General features: G+C 35.3%; 1 protein-coding gene across 2 annotated transcripts; it reads right to left on the bottom strand.

The window, feature by feature from the left end:
* Positions 1–1,340: 1,340 nt before the first annotated feature.
* On the bottom strand, positions 1,341–19,520 carry LOC148270966 (uncharacterized). 2 transcript variants are annotated; one of them, XM_088241988.1, is made up of 3 exons: positions 19,412–19,498; positions 12,870–13,424; positions 1,341–1,432 (listed from the first exon to the last, which is right to left on the bottom strand). In XM_088241988.1, exons 2-3 carry the CDS (start codon positions 13,414–13,416, stop codon positions 1,425–1,427), a joined length of 555 nt encoding a protein of 184 aa, XP_088098114.1. In that variant the 5' UTR covers positions 13,417–13,424; positions 19,412–19,498; the 3' UTR covers positions 1,341–1,424. The 2 variants fall into 2 exon arrangements, with proteins under 2 accessions (XP_088098114.1, XP_088098113.1); XM_088241987.1 differs by lacking the exon at positions 1,341–1,432 and adding an exon at positions 9,775–10,850 and having other exon boundaries at positions 12,753–13,424; positions 19,412–19,520.
* Positions 19,521–19,886: the final 366 nt, after the last annotated feature.

Below are 19,886 nucleotides of genomic sequence, written 5' to 3'. Positions count from 1 at the left end.
GAATAGTTTTTAGTAATTTCACAGTTAGAACTTTCTCACCAATGTGATTTAATGAATGATGAATTAAATCGCGTCTTTTAGAAAAGCTGTATTCACAATCGGAACATGAGAATGGTTTCTCGCCAGTATGAGTCAACGAGTGTTTTTTTAAAGTGCATTTTCGCGAGCATTTATATTGGCACTGGATTGGTTTCTCACCAGTATGAGACATGATGTGAAGTTTTAATAGATCTTTACGTGAACATTTGTATTGACATTCTGAACACGAGAATGGTTTCTCACCAGTATGAGTCGACGAGTGTCTTTTTAAATGACTTCTTAGTGAGCATTTATATTGGCACTTAGAGCATGATAATAGATCCCCACCAGTGTGAGACAAGATGTGCATTTTTAATAAAGCTTTACGTGAATATTTATATTTACATTTTGAACATGAGATTGGTTTGTCTCCGGTATGAGTAAGCATGTATGATTTTAAATGACCCATCTGTAAACATTTATATTGGCACTTTAAGCATGAGAATGGTTTCTTACTAGTGTGAGTCAACGTGTGTAATTTTAAATTGCGTTGATTTGAACATTTGTATTGGCACTCTGAGCATGAGAATGGTTTCTCACCGGTGTGAGTTAAGATGTGCGATTTCAATCTGCTTTTTTGTAAACATTTATATTGACACTCTGAGCATGAAAATGGTTTCTCACCAGTGTGAGTAAACATGTGTAATTTCAAACTACTTCTTTGTGAACATTTATATTTGCACTCTGAGCATAAGAATGGTTTTTCACCAGTTTGAGTCAACTTGCTACTTTTTGAGGAATAAAAATCTTCCCGCTTGGCTTGTAAACCTGAAACAACAACAAGACCATATAAATAAGACTTTTTCCGGGTGAATGTATTAATAAGCACTGAATTAATGCAATAAGACATTTCCAACCAGCTAACACGAAAAGGAGACAATTTCAGGCTTCCTATAGTAAGGCTGTCTCTAAATCCTCATCATTCCATGTCTGCTCCCTAGTTGGAGCATATGGTGACCACGAAGAGCCTCCATGAATCTATATCAGCTGCCAGCTCCTGTGAGTCCTCTCAAGTCAGATTCGCATCCCGTAGTTCTGACATACACTTCCAACGAATAGTATGCAGCGGACGTCTAGGACGTCAAGAACCTGATGCCTTGTAAAATAGGTTAAGGCTCTCTGGAGGCATCCACAGTATATGGCCCAGTCAACTGTATCGCCTGCGCTCGGTTACAGTAGTCATTTGAATGTGCCGCGTCCGTTCTCCTATTACTTCGACCCTTACAAAGTCAAACCACCTCACACCCAAGATTCTTACTTACTTGAAGCAATTTCATTTCTACGAGAGGATTCCAAACATTCTTGTTTTATGTCAGGATAATCTATATCCATCTCCGTGAAGATAATTATATCACTGGTTATCCTAGGCGGGTCAGGACTGGTCCCCGGTTCAGCCTTCACGGTGGCAACACCTGGCTCCTCACTTCCGTGGGAACATGGCGCCCCTTCCCCAGTACGGAGAATATCTCCTTCTACATCGCCAGTCTCCGGTTCAGCCTTTATGTTCGCTGAAGCTATTTCCATTGTTTTTCCTACGAGAAATAATAAGTTAATATTTTTATAACCTCAAAGTTTAATATCATGGAAATGAATCAATAAAAAAAATAGTAGGATCTCGAGCACCTACAAATATCGCCCCTTTAAGCCTCATTTTTTTTTGTTCGAAGTAATTTATGCGTAATTAAGAAGAATCTGTCACTTAAAACAATTCATTTATTTATTTTTATTTACATTGAGAACATTAGGACTAACTGAGTATAATATATTTTGTTGTGATCGTTCAGCATCTTCAAATAAAAGTCGAGGCGGTGGTGTCATGATATGTGTAAATAAATTGTATTGTTGTTACACTGTTGAGTCTTCTAGCAAAATTGCAGATCAAATTATATTGTGTGTTTCAGTTGGTTCCAAAAAAAATATTATAGGTTGTGTTTATATTCCACCTTCTTCGTCTATTGATACTTACAAGGCTCACACAGAATTGGTAGAGCTTGTTTCCACTGATGTAGCTTCTGTGCTGATATGTGGAGATTATAATTTGCCTAAAGTATCTTGGATTAGTGGTGGAGGTGGAGTTAAAACACAAAGCCCCAATAGCCCTCAAACAGCGGTGGTAGTAAATTAATTTGCTTACATGAACATGTATCAATTAAATTTCGTAAAAAAATGTTCAGGATACTGTCTAGATTTGATTTTCAGTAATATACCTAACATTTCTGTATTAGAATCTAATGATCCTTTGTTGCCCATCGACAAATATCACCCACCACTTGATTTAAATGTTACGCATGCCTTTAATATTGACTCACTTAAGCCTAACGATAATGCGCATTACAAGTTTGATAAAGGTGATTATGATGGGTTAAACCTATATTTCTTGTCTTATGACTGGAGCACTATTTTTTCTTATACTGATATTAATGAGGCTGTAATTAACTTTAACCGATGTTTGAATGAAGCAATAAGTATGTTCATCTCTAAAGCTAACTTTATCCGACCAAAGTTTCCAAAATGGTTCAGTCCGTATTTAAAAAACTTAATATTTGAAAAAAAAAGAATCACAAATTATATAAATCAACTGGCAACCTAATAAATTACCAAATATTTTCCCAATTGAGAGAAATGGTAAAAGCGGAGACAAGAATCTGTTATAGTGTCTTTATTAGCAATACTGGGCAGATGATAAATGATGACCCGAAAAAGTTTTGGAAGTTTGTCTCGGATAAGCGTAGCGATCACCATATACCGTCAATTATGTTCCTCAATGACGGACGAGCAGCTAATGGTGCCGACATTGCAAATCTTTTTGCAACTCATTTCTCATCCGTTTTTTAAAATAATAATTCTTTGTGCTGCGCTATCCCATTACACTATTTAAATACTATGGATTTAAACAGTTGCACAATTTCTAATAATGATGTTTTCCGTTCTATGAACAAATTAACTAGTAAAAAGACTACTGGGCCTGATGGTATTCCAGATTTATTATTAAAAAATTGTAGCTACACTCTCGCTAAACCAATTTCATTCATGTTTAATCTCTCTCTGTCATCTGGTGAGTTTCCACCCTTATGAAAGATAAGTTATATAAGGCCTATTTTCAAATCAGGCGATAAATCTGATGTTAGCAATTATAGGCCTATTTCAACATTATCTTGTATCCCTAAAATGTTTGAAGCTATTATTGCTAACAAAATCACGCCCATGTTTGAGAATATACTGATCGATGAACAGCATGGATTTAGATCTGCCAGATCAACCACCTCTAACCTGGTAGATTATACCCAGGTTATTGTCAAAGCATTTGAAAATGGTCAGCAGATTGACGTTCTCTGTACAGATTTTTCTAAGGCATTTGACAAAGTAGATCATAAAATTCTCATGTATAAATTACATGCCTTGGGAATAAGAGATCCATTAATCTCATTTATTAAATCGTATCTAACTGGTAGTAAACAAAATGTTCGGATAAATAACTATTTATCAACCAGTTTTGATGTTACATTGGGTGTACCTTAGAGTGCTCATTTGGCACCCTTGCTTTTCAATTTGTTTATTAATGATGTTGCTAAATCATTCTCTTACTCTCGTTTTTGGCTCTTCGCGGACGACAATAAAATTCTTAAAATAATTTAAACTTTACAAGACTATTTTCTTCTTCAATCAGACATTAACTCTTTTAACCGGTGGTGTAAAGTCAATAAATTAGAACTAAATATTTAAAAAAGCAAAATAATGTCATTTCATAGAACAAAACAACCAATTTCCTTCGAATACCTATTAGAAAACTCCAAAATTGATGTAGTTAAGTCCATCAAAGATTTAGGAGTTCTTTTGGACTATAAACTGACATACAACGAGCATATAGATAATACAGTAAATGAATCACTGAAATTACTTGGCTTCATTAACAGAATATCCTCTGATTTTACTAATGTCCGTAAAATCAAAATTCTTTATTGCTCAACTGTTTGCCCTCTTCTAGAATATGCCTCCGTGGTCTGGTCTCCATTCTATGTCAATCGCATAAATCACATTGAATCAGTCCAACATCGCTTGCTTCGAAAAATAGCGTGGATATTTGGACTAGAGAGAGATACTTATTCTTATGCTGAAATAGAGTCAATGTTAAATATTTCTAGTTTACAAAAACGTAGAACTAATATTGTCTCCATATATATGTTCGGCATACTAAATGGTATAATCGATGTTCCATCATTACTGGGACAAGTAAAATTCAATATTCCGACTCGTAGATTGAGAAACAATGAAGTACTGTTCATCGATCAGCATAGAACAAACTATGGCCTTAATTCTCCAATGACCCGTCTTTGTCGTATTGTTAACTCAAGACAAGATCTGGACTTTTTTGGTTTAAGTTTACAATGATTTAAACGAGCACTAAATAAATAGGCCAGATTTTGTCTCGATGTCCCTTATGTTTGTCAATGCTTCTTTTCTTTGTTTTTAATGTTTTAAACTATTCTTTTATTGTAATATTTAAACCTTATAAATTGTATACATGGACAATGTCCGTTAATAAATAAATAAATAAATAAATTACAGAGTTCATTATCAGTACATTACAAAGATACACATCAGATTAATATAATAAGAAAAACAACAAAAAAGTCACGCAAAATGGACATACGAGTATGTGTTACAATTTGAAAATTGCCCTCCTAAGAGAAATCCCACCGTCTTGATATATATCGACATTCGAGGCGATACGATTGAATAACACGATTGCTCTACCCACCGGCATAACCATTGGCAGGTTGGTTCTGCATCGTGGTAGGTAGAACAACCTGTGGGGCCCACGCGTGAAAGTAAAGCGATATATATTGTCCTACTTTACATACTGGAATTGTTACTTACTTTTGAATGAAAAGACTTAGGTAGTTAAATCGTCAAATAATATTGTAATTGATGTATTTGTTTTTTCGATTTACGGACGCGTGCCGCCAGCGCTTCATAGCAGAATTCACAGATGTAAATATACAAAGCATAGGGCCGTTCCCCTGTAAGGGTTGGTACATAGCTTTTTAATATTATTCTTATTACTGTGGATAATTTGTAAAACGCCATTTTTGTAATAATGACCTCAAGGGCGCTATACAATAAATATCCCAAAACGGCGTTTAGACCGCCATATAACTTTTTTTCCATACAGACCTTGGTTTACAGCCCGTACAGGCTCTTCATTTTTGCCACTAAAAATATGTGGAATCACGTGATCCTTCAAAAATGGACGGCTTCCCATTAAAGAAAATTTAAGATAGTTTTTTATATCTTCTTTCATCTATAAAATAAATGTTATATTATTTTTAAAAATTCATTGCCCATGGATCTAAGTCATAAATAGTGTACCATGATTTGTGAGCTACGAAATTGTAAATTTATCCTTACACTGAGAAAAATTAACTTGTGAAATTAGAATTTCAGGTTTTGACATTAATTTGAATATTATTAATATGCTCTGAACGCATAGTTTCTATAAAATTTGTTACTGAAAGTCTAATATTTCTATTCATTACACATATTAAACGGTATGCATAATGAATTCGTATTATAATACTTACATTAAAATGGTCCTCACAGAAATAAACATTGGTTTTGACTGAATATATTTTGATGCTTTTAACCGCCCGACACCACTTCTCTGCCATTACTGGGTTCTTGGGTAAGTGAAAAAATAGTTTTTCCGGCATAATTTTTGATGTATTTCTGCATTTAGGCACAATGCATCGATAATACATTTTAAAAATGATAAATCACAACTCGTAGCGTTTGACAAGTGACAGGACGCCGCAAACAGGGATAATGTAGAACTATCGCAATAAAACACATAGAAAAAGGAAGCTATCTACAATGCTCTATAAAATTCATAGACATTGATGAAAAAAAAATCCGATGACGTTACAAAACATCCGAAGACGTCATACTTAATGACGTTGCGGCACCATTCAAATTACTAGAATTTAATTCTTTATATCTCACTTATTTCTCAACAGATTTTAATAAGAATAGTACCGATCGGCTTGTGATTTTTTAAATTAATTTTACCCAAACTAATTTAAAAAATCACAAGACAAGTGGTAATATTCTTATTAAAATCTGTTCACAAATAAAAAAGATATAAAGGATCAAAGTCTAGTTATTTGGATATAAATGAAAACAGACAACTCGTGACGTCACCAAGTATGACGTCATCGGATGCGGAGATAGTTTTTATGTTATTTTTATTTTATTTTGAGTAAGTGGTAGTATTATTAATATTAGAAGTAAATAAGCGTGTAGAGTAAGTAAGTGGAATGGGAATTGTTTCTTTTCGTAATTCCTACTTTTGACATATCCATCTTCAAGTATTTGTTGAATTTGGTCATACCACGTCTTTCTCGGTCGTTCTCATTTTCTGTATCCATGAACATTTGCATTGTAAATATTCTTACCTGTTCTTTCGCCGTCTATTCGCTCTACATGTCCAAACTAGCGCAGAGCTCCTTTCTTGATTTTGTCGATAATGGTCTCAACCTTACATAACGGCATGAGTGCACCTGAGGTACTTTGTGTTGCTAGCAAGAAGCACTGCATCATCAGCATACAAAAGAGAATTGACAGTTCAATCACCAATTTTTTCTCCCATTTAAAAACCTTTAAATTCTTCCACAATCATTGATGTACTTACCTAGTGTCAAACAGCGATGTGTATTATCCATTTATCCTGATGCACGCTGAGTTGTCCAGAGAAGCAATAGCCCGAATAAGATTGCTTTACACTCCATACCTACTCCAATTACACCTTCCATAATTATCTCTGTCAACTTTATCAAATGCTTTTTGGAAATCTATAAATGCGCTGAAAAGCTTTTGGTTTTTTTAAAGAAAATATTTTCTGTAATGCTTCGTAGAGCAAAAAATATTTGATCCATCATCCTTTTTCATTAAAAACCTTTCTGTTTTTGTTCTGCAAAAGAGAACAGTTCGTGCAAGACGGGCGCCGTGGTGCAGTTGGTTAAACGGCTTATTGTGAAACTGGCGTCGCGGGTTCGATCCCAATGGCAAGAAAAAAAAACAAAAAAGATTTTATTCTCAATTGGTCTGGTCGTTGCGATGCATTTATTATAACTACCTTTTAAATTCTCTCAAGAAGTCTCTGAAAAAGAAGCTTCTTGAGTTTTTTATTTTTAATTTATACATATATATATATATATATATATATATGTGTGTGTATGTACTTCTGAAGTCAATAAGAGATAACAATTTTGAAGATATTGACGTATAATTTAACAATTAGAACAACTTATGTTCTGGCTTTAAATGTACATACAGTTTATATCATCATTTATGTTCAAATAAGCACTTTTGTTTGATGAATTTAAATTATTTCTTGGTGCATTATTCATTGTTTTTTTCATTTTACGATGTTCCATAAAAATGGTCACCTTGTACCTATTAAACTCACGCCCCTCCCTCAGTTGTAAACTATTTCTCATAAACTTATCAGTGCATGTAATGGTTGTGCCTATTAAAATGCATCGCATTATTTATGTTTTTGTGCAACAACTATGGTGAAGGTGTGTAATGGGTTTCGCATGTTAGTTTAATTAGTGTCCTGACGAAACCGGTAGACATTGAAAAGTCGGTAAGTGGTTATATACAAATATTTAATTACATTATTCAGTAAACTAAACATAATTAACTGGATTGAATTTAAGGCTTCTTAAAAGCTGTAAGATGGTAGAGGCGGAAAGAAATAAAATCAAATATGTGATAACAATTGACAATGTATATTCTATTTAGGTTCAAAGAATGCTTAAAAAATCGAATGAGTTACAAAAAATTAATTATGATTCAACCTAATTGAAGTAACAAACTCTAGCAAGGAAGGAAGAATTGAAATACGAACGTTTGTTACTCTCCATTTGATGGTCGGACGACCGTTCACGGCTGGTCTTTCTTTTGTACGGCTTTTATAGTATTCTGGATAGACGCCTTCTGGTAGGGATGATAGCCGTCTTCTTATTGGTCCTTCGAAACCCCTTGCTCATCAATTTAATTTTTATCTCTGTCTCTTCCCCTTTCTTTACAAATATTCCAAGTACATTTATAATACTTTACAAAACTACACAAATAATTCTAAGTATGTAGGTAACAATTACACATTTATTTATGTATTTACGTACTTATTTAGTCCATTTGACAGTAAATACATTTTTTCTTTTATTTTTATAATATACGCAGGCACTAATGAAATAAAATAGAACTAAGTATGCTAGGACAATTTAAAAAAATAATAATTACCTACTACCTCAAGACAAAATCTGGCCCATTTAGTAATTGTTAAAATCTATAAAGACTTACACCAAAACGGTCCTAATCCTGACTCGAGTTTACAATGCGATTTGATTTGAGCATGAGAATGGTTTCTCATCAGTATGAGTTAACACATGCGTTTTTAAACTACTTTTTCGTGAAAATATTTATTTTTTTATATTTATTTATTTATCTTGTCCTTGATAAGACAGTCCTTACATTGTCTAGGATGAGTTTGTATTTTGTCTTGACCCATTTGGAAGTGAGAAAATATTATATGGTTGATTTTTATTCTGCGGGCTCACGCCGTCCTGGTAGGCCGTCAGTGACGATCTTTAAGCTTTATTCGGCGGAATTAAGAGGCGCTGGATCGACGTAGGAAGAAGCGAAAATGCTGGCTGGCGATAGGGTCTCCCGAAGGCAACTGGTTATGTCCACATGCTCCACTTAGGAGCGGATTTGTAAAATATGTTTATTTAGTGGCCATCCATACCATGTAGGTGATCTTACAAGCATATACATGCGTAAGGGCCAGCGCGTTACATTACAAAGTTGAAAATTTTAAAAAATGGTAAAACTGATTAACGGTAAAAAACTAAATGCGTGAGATTATATTATTTGTATGAATTTAAAATGAGTTTATGCAAATAATTTTCACTAACTTTAGAATTTTTTCTTTTAATTTCACACCAATGTGATTTAATTAATGATGAATTAAATCATGTCTTTTGAAAGAAGTGTATTCACAATCGGGAAATGATATATTTTGTTTCCAGTATTAGTCAACATGCGAGTTTTCAAATATATCTACGTGAAAATTTATATTGACACTCTGGGCATGAGAATGGTTTTTATATTGGCACTTTGAGCATGAGAACTGTTTCTCACCGGTATGAGTCAGGCGCGCGCGGTGACTTTTTTCAGTAAGGATGCTGACAAATAATTATCATGTTTTTAATTTTAGTAGGGTTTATTTAAAATTATTTAATACTCTATATAGGTTGTCCATTAAAATAATAATAGTTAATAGTTGACCATCAATAAATTGACGGAGCACAGGCGCGTCTAGAGATGAAGTTTTGAATTGTCTTATTTACTTCTTCTTTTTCCACTCCTAAGTGGAGCATGTGGAGCATCACCAGACGCCTCCGGGAGACCTTATCGTTAGCCGGCTCTCTCGCCTCCTCCAAAGTAAATTCTGCGTCGCTTAGTTCCGCCGAACAAAGCTGAAAGATCGCCATCGATGGTCTTACAGGGTGGTCCCCGTAGGTGTGAAAAGGAGATTAAAAATATAAACATCAAAACACCTAAAACCAAGACCCAAGACAATCGTTCTTAAATTTGGGCCAAGTGTCAATTAAAGTGTCGCTACTTCTTGCATTTTTTTTTTGCACCACAACAGGCCAGGAGGCCTAATTACAGTGGTGAATTACATCACAGAGCACCCAGGCTTGAGAAAAATCACATATTAATTTTTGTGTTCTCACCGGGAATCGAACCCGGAACCTTCCATGCGTGAGTCAAGCGTCTTGACCACTACACCACGGAGGCCGCCTCTTTTACTTTACTTTATTACTTTATGGTAAACGTAGTTAGTCGTTTTTTCTTTGCATTATACAAGTTGGATGCTTCTTATCTCTCTGAGTCTCTAAAGAGAAATCTTATGAACCTAAAGCGCGTGCGCGAAAATTTAGACGCAATTCGACAAGCAGCATCCCGCGCATACAACGAATACTATCAAGAACAAGATACCTAGATATTCAGTACGTACGTTGATATAGGAAATACGCATACGTAGCTAGGTGTATACTGAAGATATTTTTTTAATCGCGTGCACCCGAACGTTCTCAGTGAGAATTTTAGGAGTTCATATTTGAAGGTTTTGTTTCGTATTTATAATGTTTTTTTGCAAAATTCATATTATTTTTTAATTTTCAAGGGATGCGCCGCATCCACAGTATTTATGGACGAAATGCGCCTGGTATGAGTCAACATGTGAGTTTTTAAAGTACCTCTAAGTGAACCTTTATATTGGCACTCTGAGCATGAGAATGGTTTCTCACCAGTATGAGTCAACATGTGCGATTTTAAATGACTTTTTCGTGAAAATTTATATTGGCACTCTGGGCATGAGAACGGTTTCACTCCAGTATGAGTTGACAAATGCGATTTTAAATGACTTCTTTGTGAACATTTGAATTGGCACTCGGGGCATGAGAACGGTTTCTCGCCAGTATGAGTAGTCATGTGTGATTTTAAACTACTTCTCACTGAACATTTATATTGGCACTCTGAGCATGAAAACGGTTTTTCACCATGAGTCGACATATGTGATTTTAAACCAATTCTCGTTGAAAAGTTATACTGGCACTCTGAGCATGAGAATGGTTTCTCCCCAGTACGAGTCAATTTGTGAGTTTTTGAACGGTCAAAATCTCTTTGCCTTGCTTGTAAACCTGAAACAACAACAAAAACATTTACATTAGACTTTTCAAACCAGCAGACAAGAAGTGGAGACAATTTCAGGCTTTGTATGGTAAGACTGTCTCTAACTCTGAACAACTTGATGATGCATGAATGACGTCTTTGGATTGTTGGAAATTGAAACATATTTTTTACAGCATTATTATTTTAAGCAAATCAACAGGCTTATGAAAGTCGTAATAAATTGGCGTTGATGATATATAACACAATGAATAAACTTATCTTAACAATCTCTATTTAAATCTACAATAGGTATAGTCATGGCATGATCTAGGCAGACATGGCAAGTGTGTCATCTAAAGTCAGGAGTGTAAAACAATACCTATATTATGCTTCTTCAGGTAACATGGATCATTCATGAATGATGTCTTTGATTTTTACCACTTTGAATCTTCCAGAGATGGCACCGAAGCATGGAAGATGGCGGGGATGCGTGCGGGTCAGGATACCGCCGTATGTAGCCGGCACTTAGGTGCTACATTAAATAAACTTCTTTGCAAGGACCAAGTACAAACATTGTTCATTTACTCGGCCACCCAGTCATTACAATATTGGAGACATGTGCGAAGGTTAGATGGAGTATTATCAAAAAAAAATAATGAAATAAACACTTATTCTAAATTTACCGATCACCAAATAAACATAAGATTATGTTTATCAAAGAAATGGAAAAAGTACTTAGGGTCATCTTCGGGAAAGCTTACTTAAATTTAACTTTTAATTTGAACTTTTAATTTAAACTTTAATTTAAACTTTTAATTTTAATTTTTACTTTTGATTTTAATTTTAACATTTAATTTCAACTCTTAATGTATACTTACTGTATCTACTACCTGCATTTTATTAATTATTGTTGGTTGTGTATTTTTACTAAGAAATATAAATGTTCATGGAAGCAGAGAGAGAAGGAGGAAAGTAAAGCCATACAATGTCTTCTCCCTTTTATGTACTTTTTATTTCATATTTATTTTTTTCCTTTTTTAGAATATGATTTTTTCCCCTCTCCTCCTGCATTCATAATAAATTAGTGTGAAATCTGTAATTGCTCTTACTTTTTTTTATTGTTTTTTTGTGCCTTGAATAAAGACTGTATGATTTCCTTAATAAATAAATAAATAAATATAAACCTTTTGAATTTGGTAATGTATCCAAAATAAAACACGTTTACTGGATTTTAATCGGATTTAATCGGCCTCTTGATGTAATGGTCAGCGCGTTTGCCTACCATGCAAGAGGTCTCGGGTTCGATTCCCAACATGGTTAATATTAAAATTGTGTTTTCACACTAGCATATTCCATAGTCCCTGGACCAGTCCTGGTGTCAGCACCAGAAGCATAAGACTGATTATCTGATCTTCATGTAACGATATTGTTTTATCAAGATACGCTGCGATTGGTGAACCAATACAGTGCGCTATGCACCATTATGTGCGGAAAAGGAACGATGATTGGATTTTAATTCTTCTTTATTTTAATTGATTTTTAATTACTTTACTTATCTTGGCTTGTACAGAAATCCTCAATCATTAAACGGCTATTATTTTAAGGATAAAAAGAAACTTTGTTTATATTTACATTAGTTTGAAAATGCCCTAACAAGACGAAACGCGTCACAATATACCCTTTTGTATATTAAAAAAAAAAGAAGTAGAATTAAAATCCAATAAACGTGTTTTATTTTGGATACATTACCAAATTTGGAATAGAATTCTACTAATTGTCTGCATACACAATAAATAAACACTGGACCATAATTACTGAATTGTTATAAGATACGGAAACGTGATGGCCTTACTTAAATATCTGGATAAGATGTATTGCGACGTAACGAGGGAAGCAGTTGTACAGCAAGGACAGAGATAAGTTTTACTTACTTGAGCCGAATTCATTTCTACGAGACGAATCCAAGCATTCTTGTTTGATGACAGGATAATGAATGTTCATCGCCGTGAAAATAATTTTATCACTGGTTATCCTAGGCTGGTCAGTACTGGTCCCCGGTTCAGCCTTCACGGTAGCAACACCTGGCTCCTCACTTCCGAAGGAACATGGCGCCCCTTCCCCAGTATGGAGAATATCTCCTACATCACCAGTCCCCGGTTCAGCCTTCACGGTAGCAAAACCTGACTCCTCACTTCCGTGGGAACATGGCGCTCTTTCCACAGTACGGAGAATGTCTCCTTTTACATCGCCAGTCCCCGGTTCAGCCTTCACGGTAGCAAAACCTGGCTCTTCACTTCCGTGAGAACATGGCGCCCCTTCCCCAGTGCGGAGAATATCTCTTACGTCGCCAGTCCCCGGTTCAGCCTTCACGGTAGCAACACCTGGCTCCTCACTTCTGTGGGAACATGGCACTCTTTCCACAGTACGGAGAATGTCTCCTTTTACATCGCCAGTCCCCGGTTCAGCCTTCACTGTAGCAAAACCTGGCTCCTCACTTCCGTGGGACCATGGCGCCCCTTCCCCAGTGCGGAGAATATCTCCTTCTATATCGCCAGTCCCCGGTTCAGCCTTAATATACACCGAAGCTCTTTCCATTGTTTTACCTTCGAGAAATACAAAGGAAATATCTGTATTGTCTAAAAGTAAATATAAAAATTATACGAAATACGTTAAAAGTAAAATAATGCACAAGCGCATACACGGTTGGGATTCTAGCTCTCCGTACGGTCTAGTTGAAGTTGTAGAACGCAAGGATGTGAGCGGTCAGAATTCTAGCCTATATTTATGGTTTAAAAAAAATTCCAACTTTTGGGGACATAATGTAACGATTCAGTGCTTAGCGGTTCCCGGCCATGTTAAGGGTAGACAATAATCAAAAACATTATATTGTTATGGTTTTATAACTAAAACATATAAAGATTGGGACTCTAAAATTTATTCGAATAAAAAACTATATATACCCGGTATAAGAAAAAGGTTACATTAAAAAATATTTACGACCTAGCACAACTATAACAAGAATATTCCATCGTTTATTATTTGACCACGTCACATTTCTGAGTACATTTATGAACAAGCTGCGTACGCATATGCAACTGCACATAATAAATCATCATCGTTCCCTTTCAGAACCTAATGGTGCATAGGGCACTTTGAAAAACAAAACATTAGTTTATTTTTCCATGCATATGTTTACATAGAATTTTAATGACAAAAATACACTTTAAAAAATACATCTTAAAATTAAGCTATAACATAATTTGGAAAAAATGCCCACAAAGACTTCAGCGTCTGAGCATGGACCATTACTGCATTGGTATAACAATCGCAGCGTATCTTGATCATTTTTGTTACTTAAAAGTAAGATGATCAGTCCTACGCTTCAGGTACCAGTCCATGGACTATGGAATACTCTAGTGTAAAAACATTATTTTAAATAAATATTTCAGATCAACCATGTCGGGAAACGAACCCGAGACCTCTTGCGTGGTAGGCAAACGCGCCGACCATTACACCATGAGGCCGACCTAATACACACATATTAAAACGTTATTCAAATTACTAACAAAACAAAACAAACTAAACAAATTTCAAGCGTAACTTACCCAACCCAAGTCAAAACCGATAATTAATAATAATAAAATTATACCACTTTACAAAGATGGATGCAAGAAAAATGTTCTTAACTACAGACCTACATCCATTCTTTCTGTTTTCTCAAAAAAATTTGAACGAGTACTTAAAGACAGGCTTTCCAAATTCTTAAATGACTGACGCAGCTTTTGACTTTATTTCTACGATCCAGAAACATTTAGATCAAGGTAATTATACTCCTAGTGTTTTCATAAACCTTAGGCTTTTGACACTGTGGATCACAGCATTTTGATCGAAAAACTTTAGTATATTGGTGTAACTGGAATACGTTTAGCAATTTGACAGACTACCTTTCGAATAGATCATGTCTTGTGGAAGTTGGAGGTAAGCTTAGTATTCCTGGTAAAATCACCTGCGGGGTACCTCAGGGGCCTATACTCGGTCCGTTGCTTTTTCTTATATGCATCAACGATGTGACGAAATTGGGCATCAAAGGAGGAATACAGCTTTATGCAGATGATACGACCATTTTATACCACAGTAAAAACAAACAAGATTTGCAGAAGACTGTTGAAAGTGACGTTTTACATCTGGCGGAATGGCGGCGTTTAAATAGACTGAGCTTAAATGCAAAAAAGACGCACTACCTTCTATTTGGAAACAAGAGCAATAAATCTATTGATGTCTTTACTGGTGATGATTATCTGGAGAAAAAAAAAGTACAAAGTACTTGGGACTGTTAGTGGACTCGCAGCTTACTTGGAATGAACATGTTGAGCGCGTGAAGGGAAAGATTGTCCCTGTAGCTGGAATACTGTACAGATTTCAGAGAATGCTTCCAGATTCGCTGCTTCGAGCAATCTATTTTTCTGTGGTCCATTCACATTTATCATACCTATGCTGTGTTTGGGGTTTCGCAACTAAGCGCGACATTTCAGATGTGCGGGTTATTCAGAATAGAGCGATCAAAAGTTTGATACGAAGTTTGGTACTAGATCTTTACAATACATAGGTTTCGAGGAATTTCATAAATTGCCACAAAAATTTAAAGTTCATACCAATTTCAAAATACAGAAACAGGAAGTGCGAATTAAAGAATTATTTTTTTCCAGAAGAACTTCGAATAAATAATGTTAGTTAATCCAGAGAATGCGCATCTTGAACATTTGACCGTTTTTGCTTGTATATGTAATTTTTAATACTATTGAAATATTTTTTATGCTTTTTTATACTTTTTAGCTTGTATTATGTTTATGTAATTTTAATAAGCTTTTGATATTTTTTTAACCTATATTAGGTACATATATTTTGTTAATTTTAGAAAACTTTTTTTATTCTTGAAATTTTTACACTTTTGCATTCTCGTACTCGTCCAGCTTGTAAATATACATACATGTAATTAGGTACCTACTTAAATACAATATTTGAATATCTATTATTTTTAGATTTGGAATTCAATCATAAACAAGCACGCAGGTACCTACTTACCAATGAAAAGTTACTACATCTTTTTTACGTTTATTCAAACGGTTAATAATAAAGATTTGTAAGTAAACTAATTATGTTTAATCTTAAGAGGAAACGCGGTCCGACTTTTCTTCATACTAACGTATTCACGTATTTTCTCTCTGAATTATGGCACTAGAGAAATGGTTTTTCTGCAATAACAACAACAACAAACTATCACGCCGCTTCCCCGTAAGGGTAGGCAGAGAGGATAGAACGCCACATCACTATATTTGCATTCAGATCTCGTTTCTTTTACATTCATAGATCTTCTCATGAACGCGCGCCGATTATTCCGACTTTAACCATGTCCATCTTCAAGTATTTGTTGGATTTGGTCATGCCATGTCTTTCACGGTCTTCCTTTATTTCTGGATCCATGAACATTCGCATTTCAAATATTTTTAGCCTTTCTTTCGTTGTCCATTTGCTCTTCATGTCCAAACCAGCGCAGAGCTTTTTTTTACACATTATAGATAGTTACCATTGGCGTGTCTTTATACTGTTTCGTTTTTTAAAAAAATGTTTATTATGTGAACTAGAACCGTTCAAACCTGTAAAAAGCACAGATTTATCTGCTGTCTTCAAATACTTTACACTTAACAAATAATTGTACACAAATATAACTATTTTTGAAAAACGTAAAACATACCGAAACAGAAAATTTTATTCTGATACTCTGTCTAAAAAAATAACAAAATCGGTTCAGTTTTGAGGTGCGGGAAACGGTACAGCGAAACGTCAATTTTTTATGTTCAAACAAAACGTCTAAAATGCAGTTGTCTTTTTCACATAGTATCGGGGAGGTATCTGCCAGACAGTGACAGGAAAACAATGTTCGAACACCTATTTATTAAAATTCTCTGTCCTCACAATTTTTGTAAACCGAAACAAAAAACTTAAACTAACTTGGACTTGAATCTAACTTGGACTTCATACATTTAGTGATATCAAACATTCGATTGTGTTCATTTACTCTATTTAAAACTCATAAAATTCATTTAATCTATTTAAAACATGGAACTGGCAGAGGAAGGATGAAAGCCGAGTAAACGCGATTGAAATGCAATCTCTTAGACGAATGTGAGAGAAATCAACGTATGACAGGGTTACGAATGATGAAATCAGGCGAGAGTGTAAATCTGAGTCAAGTATAATTGATAAGATTAAGAAAGGGTCTCTGAGATGGTTCGGTCACGTAGAACGAATGGACGACAAAAGAATAGTAAAACAAGTATATATGGCGAAAATGAACGGCAACGTGAGACGAGGACGACCAAGGAAGACGTGGCATGATCAGATAAACCAAAATCTTAAGTCTGGTCATGTCAAAAGCAGACAGAACCGAAGGGCATGCATGACAAGATGTATGAATGTGGGGGAAGCTAGGAATGTATGCCAGGATAGACGTGTGTGGCGATCTATTCTCTCTGCCTACCCCTACGGGAAAATGGCGTGATGGTAGTAGTAGTAGTAATCTATTTAGCAAGAACTCAAATCTAGCAATAGCAAAGCATTGCTGGGTTCGGCTCGTATAACATAAATATAACATTTGGGCAAACTCAAATATTGTAATAAAGCCAACTGGTCGAAGAAGATGTTTATAAATTGGAAAATTGTTTTCAGACGTTGCCTAGTATGTGAAATAATTCAGTCAGATGAATCTCTTCACAACAATTGAGGTTTCAGCTCTTTAACTTCACTTAAATCAACAAAATGGAAGATTTTAAGAAATATGGATGTTCGAACATAGGCAAATGGTGAATGTTAGACAGCGTGTAAAGTGGTCACTTAAACCAGGCAATGACAGGTCATAAGCCTTGTAAATGCCTAGACTTCCATATTCCCTTCTTTAGGATATTTTCCATCCCTGAGGTAATTTGTTAAATAAAATATAGTTTAGAACTGCGCGCGTAGACTGCGCGTAGGCCCTTTTTACGAACTGATTGAACAAACGTAGCATTAAAATGACAAAACGAACGTTTAAGAGAATTGACGTCAAAATAGCACAACGCGCGAGCGGGCCCACTGATAATGCGGGTTTCTTTATTTGATGCGCTCACTTCCGAGGAAGAAACGGGAATGGACAAATTATCATAAATTACTCCCGAATAAAAAAAGGAGATAGATAAAAACGCAACTGTAATGGTTGTATACGGTTAACGCAACCGTCATCTGTCATATTCAGAATTACCCCACGCATAGAATTAAGAATAGTCCAGAAACCGCATACGCACATCAAACAGAAGGCGACTCAACTACGCATAAATGAGTAGGTTTACGTTTTGCCCCATTAGTTTCTTTGTAGACGTCGCTCAGTACGCAACTCATGATTTGAATTCAACTATGCCATGTTGGGTCCATTTAAAGTGTATAAATACTGCTAGGATCTTAAAGAAAGAAGACGGCATCACATTTCATGTGTAATTAACAAACGAATGTTTAAGTAGCAAATGAATTACTTTATTGAATTATTTTTCCATCTGTCAGATTGCCGAAGAAACAAAATAGAAATTTCGTTTGTATTGCCCGGGTAGATTTTTTTTTACCCTACTTTGTTCATTTAATAAAAGAACTAGTGAAAATTAGACCTCGGATTAAACAACGCCGTGGGGGACATTTGAACGACATTATCTTTAAAACATCAAATATTTTTTGTATGATATAAAAATATCCGTTTTGTGTCAAATTAAATTTGTTTTATATTTTATGTTCAAAGTTCATAAATTCAATTACTCTTATTAAATGACCCTTTATTTATCTAATCTGTTGTCCATCAATGTTTCCGCGAGCACAATAAAATTTAAGAGAAATTAACAGAATGCTATTTTTTTTTACCTTACATTTGTGTAATGATTTTTTTTCCCATCTAGCAACATTACCCGGCGACTTCACGTATGCGCGCGGCGAAAGTGTCTAAGTGGGGGAATTATTGGACACAGTCCGATGTATTCAAATATGGTTCTACGCTTCTTCTGGACTATTCTTAATTCTATGCCCCGTTCGGGGTACTGTTGTGTAGCCGCAAAATACACCTGACGATAAAATAATGACGGTCCGATACACGTTTGCCTACGAGATGTGTCCGGAAAGCCAAATAATATAATTTATTGTGGGTCGACCATCGCGGCTGCTTTATGAAGCTATCGAACAAGAGAGAGACGTAAGAAAAACCGCAACTGTAATGGTTGTACACGGTTAAGGCAACCGTCATCTGTCATATTCAGCATTACCTCCACGCAACAGTATAGCCGCAAAATCCGCCTGTCGATAAAATAATGACGGTCGGATACACCTTTGCCCAAGAGATGTGTCCGGAAAGCCAAATCATATAATTTGTTATTGGCCAACCATCGCGGCTGCTTTAGGAAGCCATCGAACAAGAAAGAAACCTAATAAGTCGGATTAGCTGTCGCCTGTCATACCGAGCGGGGCCCACGCGTGAAAGGAAAGCGATATGTGTTGTTCTACTTTACAAATTGTTACTTACTGTTTATGTAAGCACTTAGTTCAATCGTCAAATTATATTGTAATGTATGTATTTGGTATCCTCGATATACGGACCGCGCTGCTAATATAAATTGATGTCTATCGGAATTTTCTATGAAAAATGATTCCTTACCATAGTGTGGTCAATAAAATGAAATAACATAGAGTATAAAATAAAAACGGTACCTACCTAAATGCATTAGCATCTAGTAGACATAAAATTTTAATATATAATACGTTAACATATTACAACAGAGATGAAGAACATTTAAGAGAAGGTAATATTGAAGTCTAGGCATCTACAGGGCTTGTGACCTGTCAATGGCTGGTTTAAGTGGCCACTTTACACAATGTGTAACATTCACCATTCTGCCCATATTTGACAGGTTAATAGCTCTGTAGATGCCTAGACTTCTATATTACCGTCTCTTAAAGGTTATTCATCTCTGTTGTAATATTTTAATATAAACAGCTCC

The sequence above is a fragment of the Micrasema longulum genome, unplaced genomic scaffold, assembly GCF_059751315.1.
Source record: "Micrasema longulum isolate JH-2025_06_02 unplaced genomic scaffold, ASM5975131v1 h1tg003214l, whole genome shotgun sequence".
NCBI classification, from domain to species: domain Eukaryota; kingdom Metazoa; phylum Arthropoda; class Insecta; order Trichoptera; family Brachycentridae; genus Micrasema; species Micrasema longulum.
The sequence above is the reverse complement of the archived record's forward strand: the minus strand, read 5'-3'. Positions and strand labels throughout refer to the sequence as shown.

Excerpts from the sequence above, each read along its gene's own strand:
- LOC148270966 (XM_088241987.1), bottom strand. The coding sequence starts at position 13,416 with ATGGAAAGAGCTTCGGTGTATATTAAGGCTGAACCGGGGACTGGCGAT. Across the intron at positions 10,851-12,752 it reads TAGAAATGAATTCGGCTCAA|GTTTACAAGCAAGGCAAAGA; the intron begins GTAAGTAAAACT and ends TTGTTGTTTCAG.